This window comes from Chroicocephalus ridibundus, chromosome 3, assembly GCF_963924245.1.
Source record: "Chroicocephalus ridibundus chromosome 3, bChrRid1.1, whole genome shotgun sequence".
In the NCBI taxonomy this organism is placed as follows: domain Eukaryota; kingdom Metazoa; phylum Chordata; class Aves; order Charadriiformes; family Laridae; genus Chroicocephalus; species Chroicocephalus ridibundus.
The window spans coordinates 77,628,900-77,647,473 of record NC_086286.1 but is presented as its reverse complement, the minus strand read 5'-3'; the positions used below and the strand labels follow the sequence as shown (position 1 = coordinate 77,647,473).

Sequence of the window (18,574 nt, the reverse complement as noted above, 5' to 3'; positions counted from 1 at the left end):
ACCCCCACTGACCTCAGATCAAGTTGCAGGACTGGAGCTTTAGTTCAAATCTAGACAAAAACAAGATCCAAGATGGATTTCATTATTCATTTATTTAGGCTGTTGGTTATTTATACTGTTCGTTATTAACTCATGATAAATTCAAATATAAGAGATGTACATAATAAAAATTTGGGTAGAAATACGACATTACAATATATCATACTAATGAATTTTTTAAAAAAACAAACCTAAAACCAGACAGCCTTGGAGGGTGCAGATTGAAACCAGGTGAAGGATTATACAGACAAGAGCTGATGAAGTACCTGGGTAGTCAGGCATTGAAAAAATGAAAAGCCGGCTCCATGTGATTTATTTTGGAAGTAAGAAGAGAAGGCAACCATGATCAGGGGAGGTTAAATTCATGCTGAAGTCATCCATGATGATACTTTTAACATGATCCTGATTAATTTTATTATTGTTATTATTTAAAGCAGAAGGGACGATTCTAGGTCACAAAACAATTCCTGCCTCAAGCCCAAGACTAGTTGGAGTAAGGCGTTTGAGAAGACTCACAGGAGAATGCACCATCTGAGCCCTCCCAGCTGACTTTTTTCTCTCTCATGAACAACAAGCTCCCTCTGCTTTCTTCTAACAACTTACTGAAACACCACAAGGATGAGAAGGGAAACAGGCATTTTTGACAAAAACCATGCATGTTTGGTTTTTTTTCCAACGGCTTTGATGCAAACTTAGCCTGAAGATGTAGAAAGCCTGAAGTTCAAATGGAGGGAAATTAAGCTTGCTGCTATAAGTTCGTCCTTGATGGATTACTCCATTTCTCCAATGCTTTTGTGCCTCACAAGAAGCTCCAGAGAAAAGCCCTGACTTAGCTAAGTAAACAGCCCTGCAAAACATATCCCCTATCACTGTATAAAAAATGGTCAAAACAGACTAAACTGGTAATGTGGTTCAGAGAAACAGTGTTGTGTTTGTTTTTAGGATCCATGGATGCCTATACGAGTGAGTTTTTAAACTCGGCGCAGAATGGAATGAAGTCCTCCTCCTCGCGCACATCACAACAACTGCTGGTGAAAACGAACAGGTGGAGGCTATTTGCAGAAAAAGAGCAAGTTAGAGCCTGTCTTGCTCCTGGTGAGAATGTCTCACTGCTACATGAGGTATGGTGAAGCTGTGGGGTGACAAGATGGGAAATTAGCTGTCTGAAACAACAGCGTGTCTATTCAGATTTTGCATCAGAAAGAGTTTTCAGAGTTACAGGCAGCAAAGGATGAATCCAGTGACTGCAGGAGGCAAAAATGTAAAACTTACAATTTTAGATGACAGAATGCATCATCTGAAGGTAGGTCAGGTAGAGAGGAGTGGGAAGTAGTGCTTCTCTTCTTTAAGCCTCTTTACCAGCCATGACTCCAACCACTTTGCATGCTAGCTCTAGCTGTCAGAGTGTGCTCTGATCAAAGCACTGACAAGTCAGTGCTTCAATTACATGAACCATCATTAGACTTCAGAACTTACATGGAATTAATTCTAGCGACTTACGCTTCCCACAGCTATTGTTTTGGATTGCTGGTTAATTGAGAAATGGCCAGGTTTGTTTTCACTTAGTTGCAGGTTTTCTCCTCGATCGTTTTATGAGTTAGAGAGATCTTTTAATACATTTGAAGCTTTGAAGAAGATGTTGACAGGCCTCATGAGCAAAATGTAAAAGCAAAGATAGCACCCACCAAGGAAACTGGAACTCTTCCAATATTTTCAGAGGGAAAGAGGAGAATACATCCTTCCACTTGACTTCAACAGAATGGATACAGTTGAATACTTTATGAATGTATTAATTAGAAATATTTTCAAGTCTTTTCACTGTTAAGCTATGAATTTAAAATGGCTATATCTTTTTTTTTCTTTTTTTTTTCCCCCAGCGATGCAGCATTTCAAAAGGGAAAGGCCAAAAAATCCCTTAATCTTCCCAAACCAATAACTCCCTCCCACCATCTTATCTTACATCTTCCAGGCCAAGAAGGTTCAAATATTCTGCTTGTTCAGATGTAAGTAGTAATTTTCACCAAACTAAATTGGAGATTCTGAGCATCTGTTCACAGTAAGCTTGCTGATTATGCCTGGACTTGAATATGGACACCAGGAGGTCTGCCTCCTGTAGCCCCACAGCTGCTGTTCTGAGGGGCCGCTCTCCACCCAACACCATTGCAATGGTAGTATCCTCAACACATGCATGGAGAGAGACGGTGTGATGTTCAGAATGTGACAGCAGAGCAGAGCACCCTACCTGTGCATGACTTGCACTGCAGGTACCATGGGTTAAGTGTGGCATGGGTTGCACTTGGATTGTTCTCTGCTTTGAACACTCACTCTAAGACCTGGGATGTCCAGACATCTAATTCCCTAGCACACATATATGCAAGATGACACTTGTCTCTACCTTCATACCACTGGAAACAGTAAGAAACTTAGCACAATTTTTCTCATATATTTCTCACTGATAGTCAGAATAGCTTTGGCCAGCCTACCTTTGGTAGTTTCACTTTCCCGGATCAGGAAGGTACCTCTGGGGTTTCCAAATGACAACAGCTGCCTCTCAGCATCTTTTCGGCCAAGTTTGCCAAAGTACCACCTTAGGGAAACATCAGAAATAGTAAGACAAATGCTACATAGGATTACTAGGTAGTGTCATGGAGCTCAGACATGGAAGATTATTTGCAGAAACTATGGTTACTCAAGTATATTCAACCATTTTTGTCATACTGTGTCTCTTTTATTGTGGTGGGACGCTAATGTAACAAACTGCGCAGTAGATGTTGTATATGTTGTGCAGTAGCACTTTGCATTAAACCTATAATCAGTAGATGCTGAGAATGCTTGTTTGGTTGGTGTCTTACGACAAAGGCCAGACTGAGAAACAGAGAGCAAGACTTGGCAGGGGGAAGGAACAGACACAGAAAAGGGCAGAAAAATGCATTGCTGCTGAAGAGTAGCGTTTTTACAGATGTTACTGTAAACTACATATTTGACTTACATAGTGATGTATCAGTATTCAATATTTTTGCTGCAGCACAGCTATAAAACCTCAGTAGAAGGACCAGATGCAGCCACTTTACTGTGGTTGTATAAGGCTTTCAGAGTTTTGATACCTTTTTCCTTCCTGCAGCAATTTTTTTTTTTTTTGGTTTCACAATCAACCAAGTACCAGCTGGAGTACAGACTACAGTAGTATCTGCTCAGCTATATAAGCTCCTCCAGTGTACCTTTTATACTGGAAATACTATGGATACACACAGCACTCCATTTTTCGCATAGATATGTCCTCATTATGCTGCCTACTGTTGTAGGCCTCCTACCTATTGGTAGGTATTTGTTGATAGAACATGCCCCTTTTAATACACAGTTTGCACACTAATTGACTCCAAATATTTTTACGAGTTGGTTCAGGAGAAGCAAGGGCACCTTTGAAATTAGTTGACACTGGAATAAAGGAAGGAGACCTGTGTTCCTTTAGGTTTCCTTCCTTTGTTTTGACATTGAAAAAGCACGGAGCTTGTGCTTCTTTTGTTACTAATTACCTAATTATTTATCAGTGCAGTTAAGAACTGAAATAAAAATAATGTAATGTAAGTCATTTGAAAAATTGCTGCAATCAATCAAAACCAACTCCTCGAACCTCCTTCAAATACAGGACTAATGGGTCTTTACAACAAAAAGAAAACATACTCCTCTGCTTGGATGGAATCGACTGGAGCCACATAATTACTGGGAATGTAACCAGTTTCGCCTGTTGTCAAGGACCGGGCCTCCCACCAGTCTCCTTCCCTGCAGAAACAAAGGTGAGGAGGAGAAGTGAGAGCGAGACACAGCTGTAAAGACAGTGATTTGACTTTGCTAACAGCACCCGCAGCTGCGCGGTGTACGAATCCACAGCAACTCACCTCTTTACCACCCGCGTGCTTCTGAGAGAGCTGTTTGCATCCAAACCCAAATAATATACGCATTTCTTTACACCTATTATTATTTCAGCAATGATTAGTAATGTAGCCTTCCAAACGTAGCATAATGGCATAAACAGGCATAACAACCCAGTGAAATCAGGTTTGGTGAGGGCTGGATTTGGACTAGAAAATTGAAAACCGTCTCCATAGCAATTATTCTAATACACACCCTTGAGAGATATTATAGAAAAACTGCCAAACAGAACACTGTCACATCCACTGCTAATTTTAAACTTCTATGGGGATAATTAATCTGAAACCCGAAGGCATCAGAAAGCTATCTATCAACATGGAGTTTTAGGTAGCTCTTAAGGATCACACTTCATTGTCTAGATTCTCTCTCCTGGTCACCTAGAGGAGGTATCTGAAGTAGCAAAGCACTTATCTGCATTTTCAAATACTTACAGAAAACAATTCTTCTCCAACATTTAAATACAAAGATGTCCATACAGGACCATTATATGGCAGTGTTCCACAGGCTTAGTGTCAATTTTGGCCATACACGTGTGTACACGGTACTGCCCTTCAGACAATGCACATTGCTGTAGAATGCACAGCTTTAAGATAAGTTTATTCCTCAGCTTTTTACAGGATGCAAGGATTTGGAATTTAGCAATTTGTATTTCATTCTCAGCAACAGATTCACTGATGTTTAACTCCTACCGTTACTAATAAGCATCCTCTTTTCTATTTCTGGACTGCTTAGAAACTCTTTCTCAGTTCTCCTCTCTGTAAAACAGAGATTGGTTCACTAAATAAAACACTATTATCAAACATGGCCAGAGAATTCAGCCTCTTCTGTAAGCAACCAGTTACAGAAAACACATTGTCTAAGCTATTACTGGCAGGGATGGTTGTGTCAAGGTGATCTCTTATTTTAAACTCTCAACTCCACTTTAACAGTTTGAAGGAGTACGAACTCCATGGAAAACAACTAGAAAATGGCCGTGATTAGTCAAAAAGGAGAAGTTTCCAATTCTACAGTTAAAAAAAGTGAAGAACAAGTAGCTTTTCTAGAGGCTGGCAGCTGACACTATTTTAATACATCTTGTGTGCATTAGTATGTCAGGCAAATGGCCCTGTCTGTTTACGTCCCTAATTTTATCAGCTGAAGTGCTAACCCTTTCCCCATATGTTACTGTAGAATATTTCTGAGAGATTATGCCATACTGTGGTGGATAAATCCTACCGTTACATTTTTTCTCCTTACTGTACAGAGAGTCCACTAGGTGGAGGTATTTTATCATGTCTAGGGCGGAAAAAAGCAGTCTCGTAGGTGATCACAACAGCAGGAACAAACCCCCGCTGCTTTGACAGAGAAGCTTAAATCTCTCAAAGCACTGCCAGAAAGGAGGAGGAGGAACGCATTGTTTTTTCACAGCTCTTTACGTTAGGCACCCAACTGAGGCAGAAGGAGGGTAGTCAATGGGGCTAGCCGAGGTGTGCGGCGGCGGAGCTGGGGATGTTCCTGAGCCCTGGAGGCAGGCTCTGCTCTGAACCATCCCTGCAGTTACCTCTTTTCCCCAGACTGCCCTTGGTATCGTACCTGACTTCAAATCACCGGAATAGCTCTCTGTGCACCATCTCAGGTATTGCTGTCCGGAACTTTTAATTCAAAGCGCAAATGAAATTTCATTTGTTGAGAGTTAAGGAAAAATCCAAACCCTCCAAAAATTCCAGACAAACCAGTTTTGTGCACATATCTGCTTTCTGGCTGCAACCAGCATGAGCAGATTCTTAAAAAAGCAGGCTTCTTTCATATAATTTCTGATATAAGTGAAGAGAAGAAGCATTCCCACAGAAAAGCTGCTTTCTGGAGATTCTCAGCCTGACTGTCAGCACTCCAGAAGTGTGTTAGGTCCACGTTTACAAGCAGACAGAGCTGACTGTGATGGGAACTGAGCTTCTATAATCCTACAGGAAAATCATTGATTTTTTTTTTCTCTTAGAAAACCCTCCTCCAGGCAGTAATTACCTGTATCAAAACGCATGTACTGAAACCGCCCACATGCAGGGGAATCTCTCCGTCCCACTGACTCCAAGTATGATTGCTCCACAAGTCCCGGTGAGCCCCTGATTTCATCACCTGGCACGTGTAAGGAATTTATAATGCGTGGAATTTCTTTTTGTTTCAAGTTATGGCATAGTTTGTGCAAGGTTAGGAAAGCAGCAGGCAACATGAACAAAAATGGATTGCTAGGTTAAAAAAGGTTTTTTTCCCAAGTGCTAATTTAGGAGTAGAGACGTTTTTAAACTGCTGCTCCCTCTACAAGTCATAACTGAAGTTTTTGTGCTTTCATCTACATCAAAGCTCTTCGGCTTCATGGCTTCATGAAATATTCCACAGAATTACCTGTTGGGGTTTTTTTTTTTTATTATTTAACTTTAATGCACATTGAGCCAACTCCAACCCTGGAGTTGTTCTATTAAAATTAACAGGAGTTGCACCAGGGACGAATTTGTCTCACTGTCACGTAGTGCAAGAAAAAAAGATCAGAACAATATCACAAAGTCTCTAGAAAGTGACATACTTGGTTGTTAACCCATTTTTACCTCTACATGATAGAAATACTGAACATAACACAGAGCCTTCAACTTTATATTCTTAGCCAAGAATTATGAGATGTTCAGATATAGGTCAGTAGCACAGTAACTTTTAGATGTTATTTTTAACTTGCTAAGGGATTTTTTTCTATGGGCAGCTCATAAAATGAATTTTAAGTCGATGATTTCCAGGATGGAAGTGTGGTTTTCATTCCAAATGCAACTGTACTATGGTGCATTCTCACTTAACAGAACTTCCTAGCATGTTCCGACTGTATCATCTACATTTTAAAGGAAAAAGCAATGCTTTTAAACTCATGGCACGCAAGTCTGGGTAACATCTCTTTTGTGAATCGATTTTTAGCTTGCTTCTGTGTAGAGATACTTGCAGCAGATCGCAAAAAGTGTTATTATGTGCCTTGCAGAGCTTCTGTGACAACTGGTAAAGTACAGAGCTGGTGCTCTCAGTTCTGAATGTGAGTTTACTGTGAAACGTAAGCAGTGAATCACACAATCTAACACTTATTTTTGAAGTAAAGCTACATGTCTTTGAAGTTTGGGTTTTTTAAATAACAAAGTACTTTGCAAAATGCAAAGACAAGTAAGTAAGCACAGAGTAAAACCCCTCCATATCTTGAATATCCAATATTAGATTTTACTAACAAGATAAGCAGACAAATATGACTGTCAACATTATAAGTTTAAAAATATTAAAAAGCATATTCCCAAGCCTAAAACTTACGAGCTGTTAAGTATTTGAAATTTTTCTCCTTTGTGAAAACTCAAGTCATCCTCTGTTCTTGCTTCATAGTCATAAAGCGCCACAAAAAGAGTTACACCTAAAGAAGAAGATAGGTGAGTTACACTCCATCACAAGAAACAGGAGGGAGAGGAGCCTCAAGAGATGAGGTGGCTAAGCCAAATGTAAGTTACTCCGTTGCTGAGGAGCAAAATAAACCAAAGACTCCTACTTTTTGGTTGACTATTCTAATCCCTCTGCTTTTATGCAGCCAGCAGGCACACCACTGCCTTCAGTTTGTAGAGTCATCAGTCCTCTTGGTTTGGTACCCACACACAATGCAGGATCCCACGCAGGCAAAGGGGATTTGGAGGGAGGGTTTAGACGTAACCGTGCCAAGTATTTCGTGTTAACTACTTGAGGTGGCTCAGACCACACTTTCTGTTCCCTGGTAGAGGGATGAGGCAGTCAGTAGGCCAAATTGGGCATGAATACTTAATTTCTCAATTCCCAGGTGAACTAGCACCTGCAAGTTAGCAAAGGTAGGGCTGAAGATCCAGCTCCACCCTGACTTCAATTCTTTGCACTATTTCATGACATAACTCTTCCCCAAACCAGGATGCTGAGAGTCGTGCCCCTGCTGTAGTTGCGTGACTGATACTCACAGCACTGAAAGAAGACTTTGAAACTCACCTGTTCCTCCTCTTGTACGCAGCGTCCCTGTATGAGAGGAGGAATTGACTCCACCAAACACAGTCAGTCCTTGGCCTCCTGTGGCATGGAAGTTGTTGTAGTTTGGGATTGAAGTCACACCAAAGCTAGGATAGTGCTGTGGCGTGGGATCTGTCCCATAGCGGTAGCCTGAGCTTTGAGTTAAACTGCCATCCCTCTCGTCAGTCAGTTTTGTTGCTTCTTTATCCTTACATTGCACACAGCCCATTATCTAAAATCCTAGGAGAGGAAAGAAAGGACAGATATTCATCCGTTGATGCTCCCAAACCTGCAGATGATGAGGATCAAATTAAGTTCCCTGCTTGAAAGTGAAGTACTTTGAAAAAAACCCCACAGTAGTTTGAATATAGGCAGCGACATGTTGGGAAAAGCTCACGCAAAATCTTCCTTGCGGTGGTTTCCCATCAGGGCCTGGGGAAGGAGGTTCTGGCTGCTCTTAAGGTGGTGGCAGCTCTCTGCCAGCCCTGCGGGCAATGGGGCAATGGCTTGTGGGGAGGCAGCAGGAGCTTCCCCTCTTGCTCACCCTTTGCCAGAAGGGCACAACTGGCAAACGAAGGCCACAGCCAAAACATGCAGCTGGAGGTGTCCAAGTCTGCCCCCAAAACACAGAGCGAGGCACTCAGCTCATGCTTCATGTTTGACCTTGCCAACTACACAAGAGCTGACTTCCCCTAAAGGCAATATTACCTTTTTGCATTGATGGAGCTCTGCATGACAGGCAGCAAAGCAGACACAATGAACCGATGGTTATTACAGCACAGGAAAGTAGGAGAGAGTTATCAGATGGCACAACTAAAACAAAAGGAAGCGCCCTTTTATGCAGTACCGAACAGAAGGGTAAAACCTGTTGGTACCAGACGGTGGGGCTGCCAAAGGTCTGCATGAGTTAAGAAACTAGAGAAAATCGCAGAAGAATTAACAGATCAAATGCAGAGCATCCCAAAGTCCGGATCCCAGACAGGAGGAAACCGAGAGGGTATGGCTTGGAAAAGGTTGCTTTAAGTTTTTTAATTCTTGTAACCTCTTGTTCAGCCCCGTCATGGGGCACTACCAGGGCCTGGGTTAATCTCTCTTAATTTTAGGTGCCTACCTCTCTCTAGTTGGAGGGAGACAGCAGGCGATTCGCCACATCTTAGATGCAGCCCTGAAAGGTTAGTCCTGCTACCTGGTATTGCTTTTCATCTGTGAGCTCTCACATCTTGTAATCCGTTTGCTGGTGTTACCAAACTCTTTCTTATTGACTCGAGATGAATCTAGACACAAAACCTGAGTTTCTGAAGCCAGGCGTGACAAATCTAGGGAAACAGATGCTCGTCTGGGTGCGCCCTTGATCTGAACTGGTATGGTGATGCTTACATGCAACTTGGCACACAAGCAACATACTCTAAACCCTGGGGCTGCAGGATGAGCAGTGACAATCGAAAAATCTTTACAAAATTAGACTTACTAGACATACTTTGTCCAGAATATATAAATAGACATGGAGAGAATGCAGAGAACTCTGCATATATAGCATAGCAAAGCACATTTTTTTCCCTCCATATTTCTTTTCATATTTCAGCCAATATCTGTCACTTAGAGTAAAAAAAAAAAAGCCTATCCTTTTTCAAATATCCTCATTTTTCTGTAGCTGCCAGGCTGGCTATTTTGTATGCCTTACCCCAACATCAACACAAAAAATTGGTTTTGACAAACTCATGGGATTCAGAAAAAAGCATATTCCTCTGCTGCTAATGCTTGAAAAATTATGCAGCAGCTCCCTGTTTGTCTGTGACAGTGCACAGTCTTTTTGTTGGCTTGCAAACTCACCTCCCTGTGAAACTCTATCGCCTCCTCCCTTTCTCCTCCCAGCTCTGTTTCTCCTCTTATTTTTTCCCATGTGTTTTCACGGGAAAAAATAGAAAAGAAAATGAAAGAAAAAAAGAGATGGCAAACAGGAAATCTGGGAGAGCGGTGGGGGGAAAGGGGTTTTCTTGTTGTTCATTCACGAACATTCAGCTGAGCAGGGAAAAAAATCTCCGCTGAAATCTGGTAAGATTTCACATACCGATTCACAAGCGCTGACAAGACAGCCCTACATGCTTCATTTACACACTGGTGAGGGAAAAAGCTAAAACGACAAACCAGGCGCAAAAATAAAACTGTTCAAAGTATTAATTCCGAAAAAAGTGAATAAACCAGGAGATGGTAAATATATGTACTGGTAGTTTCAGAAAAATAGTGGTTTGGGGTTTTCTTTTTACTAGAAATGATATAAATAGAAAACCAGCGAATTATCATTTTCTTGATTTTTGTTTGGGCTTTGCTCCCTTTATCTTTTTGCTGGCAAGGGCAGCACACAGGGAAGAAGAATCTGATGCAAAGTGAATGACTGACAAAAAGGGCTTGTTCTTTCACTTGCCCTCTCCCACTCTGTCACAGCGTCTAGACAATCCGAGCATAAAGATTGCCTCTTGTAAAATGTGACAGAGGGTGTTACATGCACGCATCTTTTCAAGCCAAGCCCCTGAAAGTTGTCTGTTCCTGGCTCAAAGAAAGCGGCATCACGGGGATTTGGCTCAATGTGGGAGAATACATGTCTGCATGTACATGCTTAAAGTGATTTCAGCTAACTCAGGGGTTTCATAGACAATAAATATAACCTCCATTCAGCATTGGCCTTTGTGTCAATGAATGGATTCCAAAAACTAATCTCCTTCAGTATCACAGAGCGGGCTTTTAATATCCGAAAGTCTCATCTCCCTGCATGTCAGCATTTGGAGCTGTGGAAGGCTGGAGTTATTCAGCCAGCTCTGAGATCACCAAACAAAATCTGGAGCTGTTTTACACTAAACTCTCTGGAGACGAGCACACAACATTGTTCATCCAACATGCTGTGCAATTTACAGTAAAGGATCAAGATTTTATTCCAATTCCATTAGGAAAGGCAGCATTTCTCAGATGTGTGAATTATGGGTCACGCAGCATTATCATAATTTGACAATGGTGTTGTTAAAAGGTACGTTACTGGCCTAATTAAAATGAACTTTTCTGATGCAAGCAAGTTGTGTTTGTTTATTTTAAAGTTGTGTTTTTATGGGCAATATAAAACATGTGTTTTCATAAAAACATAAAACTTTTACATGGTTTTTGAGACTTCCTTAGAGACAAATGAAAATAACCATTATGTTATTTGTCTCCTTTTTTATCCTTGCTATACTTCTTGGACTCTAACACTGCATTTACATTGCATTTACATTGCAATCCAACATCAGCCTAACCAGAACAGTAGTTTCCTCCCACATGGTGGAAACACTATTCGACAAAGATATAAAATTAATTATATCATTATTAATTATTTATATAGTCATAGCACCTTGATTGCTTTCAGTTAAGAAACAGATGAAGGCCAAGGAGATGTTATTAACACTATTATTATTATTGTAAATCACCCTCCTTCAGTTTTTCTGTTGGTTCTCGATGAAATGGAAACCAAGACTGAAACACCCACCAAAGCCAGACATCCATTCCATTAACAGAAACAAAACCATTCTCCTGTTAGCTAATCAAAACCTACCAAAAGTCGATATTTCGATATTTGAACAGCAAAAATTATCGATAAGCCTTCGCTTTGTCTACCTTCTGCAGCTGCAAGCCATCAGGAAAAGGTGATGTAAATTTGCTCCTTCAGAGCATCAGAAGTTTTTCCATAAGATTTTGCAACTCACAGCTGATACTCTGAATTATGATACTTCTTCAGAACCTGGTTTTTGAGTGTTGTAGGAGAGAACAGGTCCTTAAAATGTTTGAGAGAGGGGTACAGGGGGATGCAGGGAAACACCTGTCTATTCTGCACCCTCCTAGCTATGCCACGGCCTCTGTCCTCCAACCCCTTGCATGGGAAAGGAGACCACCAAGGGAGAGGGCTTCAACCCATTGAAGAGACGTGGAGGCGGTTCAGCCCCAGCAGGGCACATTCTCCTTCCTCTTGGTTTTCTCTGGAATGAAATTTGATGGTATATTTTAGGAGAACTTCTTTCAGTGAAAGACATGAAAGGGAAATGCTGGATGACTGGTAACTGTCAACTGTCTTTTTCTGACTGAATCTTACAAATCTTGTCTGGAAAGCATCAGCAGAAAAGCCGAGTTAAGAAACAGTTGTGTTAAAAGGGAATCAGAACAACAAAATCCTTGGCTTTTATTCAGTCTCTGTGGTGAACATGCTTGTTAATCAAACCAAGGATTGTATCCAGCATGGCTGTGAAAAATATATTCTCTAAGGGATATCTTCTTGGTGTTTTATGTTTTGCTGAGAGCACCACAGAAGTATCAGTCTGTGACATCAAATAAGCCAAATTTCATGAGCTACAGTAGGATTTAATATTCAAAATGCTACATTCTGAGTTACCGTGAAGATGCAAGAAGGACAGAAAAGGCTTTCCAAGAATAAGAACTACAAGAATTTTTAAAAGAGATTTTAGTTTTCTGTGGAATTCTTCCTGCAGGCTGGGGAGGGGGAATAATCAACACAGAAATTTACCCTGAAGTTGAAATGTCTTACTTTCCATGCCACCATTAGTAGCTCTCTAGAGAGAAACTGATGGAGTACGTATTTTGAAACATAAGCCTAAGACACATTAAATCCCCCAATTTTCACCCACTTTGACTATTACAAGTCCTTAGGAAGGCATTCCAACTTGGGCAACAAATAGGCACTTAAAACTAGTCCTATGTAGGTCGGCAATTCTCATGCTGTCTGCATGTTGACCTCTCTTTGGCTTACATCTATGCTGATGGGAGCATTTTGGATTTCCAGAATTAATTCTGTGTCAGTTTCAAGCCAGCTCAAATTAAACAGACGGAATAAAACAGCAACACTTGTTGCCTTATTTTTTGTTTTTAATCTGTTAACTCTGGGACCTTTTAGAGGATCACCTTCATTCCAGCTTGACCAGTGATTCCACAGTTGTTAGGAATCATAAAACAGGTCAGAAAGACACAACAAATACTTTAAAATAATTGAACTCTTGGGTGTTATTCATTATTTCTCAGGCTTGTGGTTTCCTATATATATACATATAATTTTTATACTAATGGCCCGATCTAGAAAGAACAGAATTCTACTGCAATGTGATAGATCTGTTTCATCCTTGAAAGAGGCTGGAGACTGGGGATTTGTGTAGAATGCCTTCAAATCGACATGTGCACCGCACCTGTCATACAGCATTAAAAAATGTAAATCAGAGAAGACGCAGTACTACCGCTGGATATCCTGTGACTATTAGAGATATGCAGAAAATCTCACAGACACAATGTGGTGTTCCTGAACAAAAGGCCAGAAACACCAGGGCAAAACTTCAAGTCAAGTATATAGCAGGATCAGCGACTGCATTGAAACAGCTTTTTCATAAGAAAAAGAGCACTAAAAAAATGCCTGGCCTGCATTAATTTGACTTTTGAAGGGAGTCCTTTAATGCTTCACTCCCAGATTTTGCTTTAGTGGTCTGAGTAGAAAAATCTCAGTAGTTTAATTGCTTGTTTGCCTGCAGCAGTCAAAAGTCAGGCCACTGCTCAGTGTCAATGGACATCCATAGCCGGAGGAATAGGAAGAGCAGTGTTAGATGAGCTCCTGCTCATCTCCGACTCAAAGCAAATGCCTTTTACAGTGCTGGAGTGCTCTTACTATTGTTTCTTGTCAGCATACAGTTGCTTTGGAAGTCTTCTACAATGGTGGCAGAAGGGACTTGGGAAAAGGAGCAGCTCCTGCTGCCATAAGAAGAGCAGACCCTGCATAGAGTTTTGAAGTGCCATATTCTGCCCTGCTGTTCCTCCCCATTTACTGAGTGACTGGGGATGTGGCCCTGGAAATGACAGCTTCCTGACACTACAGATGATGTTTAAGTTGTAACACATGTCTGCAAAGTATAGCACTGTGCCTGCCTTTCCTCTTTTCCCCCTTTGGGACCTGAACTAAAAGTCATTTCTGAAAGATGAAGATTTGGGCTTCTTGCCTGTTTAATTTCAGCCAGCCTCAGTGGCCAGGACCAGCAAAGGTGTGTGTTGAAGGATTTCACTGAACTACAACCAGACCCTTGGCTTCTGCCAGAGGTTGTGAGCATAACTGTCCATGGAGCAGAGTGGGTGGCCACTGAATGCCAGGATGAAAGAGAGATGAACGTCTTGACAAACAGATCCATTGTCCTGCTGGTGGGGTATAGTCCCTCTCCGGCAAGAGATTTATTACAGTCTAGACAACCTATTTATTACAAGCTAGATAGGAGAAAGGAAGTCAGTGTTCCAGCCAGGCAGGAGGGACAATAACCACGTCCACCCGTGGTTCTTGTTGGAGGGACAGTTGTGGTGGTGGGACTAACTGGTAGCTGGCTGGTGGGGAGGTCACCTGGCAAGGCCATAAGAAGATGCATTAGCACAATGCGGCTGTTCAAGCAGCAGTAATCAAAAGATCCTCAATGCAACCGATGCAAGAAGAGGAGACAGACCCTCCAAACTGTCCACAAAAGGACACATCGCCACCCGTCCAGTTTTCTGCAGCTTCTTTGCCAGCCGAGTCTGTGAATGTCATGGCCTCATCTTTTTCAAAAACTAGTGAATTCTTTTCCACTGTCTGTGATACATCCCTTTCAGCAAAACCAAAACAGAACAAAATATAAGAAGCAATTAAAGCAGAGTCTCACCCTGCAATCTCTTAAAGTAACAGTAACCGAGTTACGCCTTGTACTGTCTCAGGACTTTTATTACATTAAAAAAAGATGCCCTAGAAAAGCGCAGCACAGGAAGATCAGTCCTGAGGAAAGATTCTTCTGTGTTTTTTTCATTTTTCGCATCAACATCCAAACTTCACTTGTAATCTAAAAGAAAGAAGATTATGTACAGCTAACTTGAGAAGGAAGGCCTGCAGGTTTTATGTTCATAAACCAAAGAGCAAGTCAGAATCAAAACTGCACTTAAGATTTCGGTTTTTTTTTTCTTCAAATGAGTTAAAGGAAGCTTTGAAATTAACAGCTAAAGGCAGCAGCTACACACAGTAAGCACACCGCTTACTCTACAGTTTACAGCTAAACCGCAAAGGATAGGTCTATCTGTGGTTCTGAGCAAAACCCAAGAACACCATGTAAATTCAATAGCGTGATTTCAAGCTACGTTCCTCCTTCATCAGGCTGCTTGTGGTAGCTCTATTCACGGGCAGAAAGAAGTGGGTGGATGGTCTGCATAAGCATTTTGAGCTAATGCGCCTAAATTTTAAAGTGCCTTTTAAGTATATAAATTAGAAAACCTGTATCAAGAGAACAACTGCTGCAAATGCCAGAATCATTTCATCTTGGAAAGAGAAGTGAAACAGTGTCTCCACTGATTTCCTCTTTCTTTTCCCTCGTTAAGAGAACAGAAAGATGATTGCAGGTTGATTCACACTGTTGTGATTTTTTTTTTCTTTCAATTCTTATTTTTAGAATCTACCTGGGATTAATGGATGTTCATCTGATCCACAGTATGGGAGCGCATGGAGCAGAATGCAAGATGTGAATCAGGATGGACAGGGAAGGAAGCGGGGAAAGGAAGCGGTATAAAAGTTCTGCCTGTTTGCTTCTTTGGAATATGTAAGAAGCATGGAGCAAGATTTTCTCTCAAAAAACCCCATTGTTTCCTCCCCATCCCCCTTTGCCTATGCACAAATGAAACTAACCTCTTCTCCACCTTGTCTGATTTCTGATTTATGACTAAAGAACTTGGAGGATGTGACAGTAAGGAAATGGGAGCAAGCTGAGTCTCAAATTAGGAGATTATTTATTTTGAGACCAGTCCAGACACCGTTCCCTCCCAAAGGGGCTCTCGTTTCACCTAGGTTGCTACTGCTAGTATTTTAGAAGCGTTATTTAAATTTCTTATTTGTAAAGTTACATCGGGGAAAAAAATACTCCCCTTCCTAAACAGGAGCAAAAACTTGCCTGTGGCCAGCCCACAAAAAAATCCCCAGTCTTCTCACCATCACTGCAGCTGGCTTCAGCTACAACAGCAAAGGTGCTTACAGATGGAGACCCCAGACAAGGTGCCAGCCACATAGTGACAAAGGCCAGTGAGCAACCAGAGTGCTGAAGGTACTGATTACATCAGTAACGGGAACACACGAAAACTCTGCTTACAGTTACACGCGACGAAAAAAGTGCTACTAGTGAGACCTGTTTTCTCAAACCCAGCTGTCGCCCCTGTGGTTTCAGGGTATGACAGTTTACATAAGTCTCCTGGGTCTGGATGCGGTTAGGTTCCTTCATAGCAGCCCGAACCCTGCTGTGCTTTAGATTTGTGACCAAAACATTGCTGATAACACATCCACAGAACCATAGATGTCTTAGCTGCTGCGGAGCAGGGCTTGCACAGTGTCAAGACCTTCTTTGTTTCTCACTGTGCCGCCGCAGTGAGTAGGCTGGGGGTGGGCAAGAGGTGGGAGTGGACACAGCTGGGACAGATGACCCCAACTGACCAAAGGGATATTCCACACCATATGACGTCATGCTCAGAGATAAAAGCCTGGGGGTAGTTTTTTGAAAGCAATCATTGCTCAGAGACTGGCTGAGCATCGGTCCGCTAGTGGGACGTGGTGAGTGAGTGAGTGCCTTTGCATCACTTGTTTCCTTTGTGTTTCCTTCACTAATTAAACTGTTTTTATCTCAACCCACAAGTTCTCTTGCTTTTGCCCTTATGATTCTCTCCCCCATCCTGCTGGGGGACAGTGAGCGAGTAACAGAGTTGGGGCTTAGATGATGGCCGGGGTCAACCCACCACAGTGAGTAACATGTGATGTTCTTGGTCCAGAAAATAACTTCAGAAGCACACAGGTTAAGCATGTTAACTGGACAGGCAAGAATTCAGATACTGCCTGGAGATGAATTTGTCAGGATAACAAATATGACACATTACCATCTAGTCCATTTTTAGCAGAGATTTTGAAATCTAAAAAACAAAGAGAGTGGGAGGCTGAGGTGACAGTAAAAAACACCCTGGACAACGGGATGTGGAAGGAGACAGGTCCTAATTTCCTTCTTAGAGAAGAGTGACGGTGTTGATGCATACAGTCCAACCACGAAGCCACTAAGACCAGTAATTCTCAACTCTGTTTTGCCAACTACCCTACAAACTGCAGCTCCCCATATTCTACAATGCTGTGCTGCCACAGGCTGCATCTGTGCCACCAGGGATGTCTTCTAGGAAGTCTATGGTCAGTCTTTCGTTCCTTTTAACCATACACTGGTTATGTACATACACTTGGCCAAACTGGACATCCATAAGTCCATGGGCCCTGATGAGATGCACCTGCGAGTGCTGAGAGAGCTGGCAGATGTTATTGCTTGGCCACTCTCCATCATCTTTGAAAGGTCATGGAGGACAGGAGAGGTGCCTGAGGACTGGAGGAAGGCCAATATCACTCCAGTCTTCAAAAAGGGAAGGAAGGAGGACCCAGGGAACTACAGACCGGATAGTCTCACCTCCGTCCCTGGGAAGGTAATGGAGCGACTCGTGATGGATGTCATATGCAAGCACATTCAGGAGCAGGAAGTTATTGGAAGTGGTCAACATGGATTTACCAAGGGTAAGTCATGCTTGACCAATCTCATAGCCTTCTATGATGTTATAACTGGTTGCCTAGGTAAGGGCAGAGCAGCAGATGTCATCTACCTTAACTTCAGCAAGGCCTTTGACACTGTCTCTCATAACATCCTCCTTAGGAAACTGAGGAAGTGTGGACTAGATGAGAGGACAGTGAGGTGGATTGAGAGCTGGCTGTGTGATAGGACTCAGAGGGTTGTGATTAATGGAGCAGGGTCGAGTTGGAGGCCTGTAACCAGTGGTGTCCCCCAGGGGTCAATACTTGGACCAGTATTGTTTAACGTATTCATCAACGACCTGGACGAGGGGACAGAGTGTATGCTCAGCAAGTTCGCTGATGATACCAAACTGGGTGGGGTGGCTGACACCCCAGAGGGCTGTGCTGCCATCCAGTGGGACATGGACAGGCTGGAGAGCTGGGCAGAGAAGAACCTAATAAGGTTCAACAAGGACAAGTGTAGGGTCCTGCACCTGGGGATGTCAGGCACCAGCATGCACAAGAATGTCAGGCACCAGTATAGGTTAGAGGTGGACCTGCTGGAAAGCAGCTCTGAAGAAAAGGATCTGGGGTCTTGGTAGACAGTAAATTATCCATGAGCAAGCAATGTGCCCTTGTTGCCAAGAAGGCCAACGGAATTCTGGGCTGCATAGGGAAGAGTGTGGCCAGTAGGTCGAGGGAGGTCATTCTCCCCCTCTACTCTGCACTGGTGAAGCCACAACTGGAGTACTGTGTCCAGTTTTGGGCTCCCCAGTTCAAGAGGGACAGGGAACTACTGGAGAGAGTCCAGCGTAGGGCAACCAAGATGATTATGGGACTGGAGCACCTCCCTTATGAGGAAAGGCTGAAAGAGCTGGGACTCTTTAGCCTGGAGAAGAGAAGGTTGAGGGGGGACCTGATTAATGTTTACAAGTACCTAAAGGGTGGGTTGAAGGAGGATGGAGACAGACTCTTTTCAGTGGTTCC

At 42.4% G+C, this 18,574-nt stretch overlaps 1 protein-coding gene across 3 annotated transcripts in view; it reads right to left on the bottom strand.

Moving 5' to 3' along the window:
* The window catches only part of FYN (FYN proto-oncogene, Src family tyrosine kinase), a 148,537-nt gene that overhangs the window by 32,767 nt on the left and 97,196 nt on the right, over positions 1-18,574 (bottom strand). For all 3 annotated transcript variants that reach the window (XM_063329766.1, XM_063329765.1, XM_063329767.1), the window contains 4 exons: positions 7,972-8,229; positions 7,282-7,378; positions 3,721-3,819; positions 2,523-2,626 (listed from right to left, as the gene is read on the bottom strand). In XM_063329766.1, the coding sequence (XP_063185836.1) occupies positions 2,523-2,626; positions 3,721-3,819; positions 7,282-7,378; positions 7,972-8,218 (547 nt within the window). In that variant the 5' untranslated portion in view covers positions 8,219-8,229. The remainder of the gene's footprint in view (positions 1-2,522; positions 2,627-3,720; positions 3,820-7,281; positions 7,379-7,971; positions 8,230-18,574) is intronic.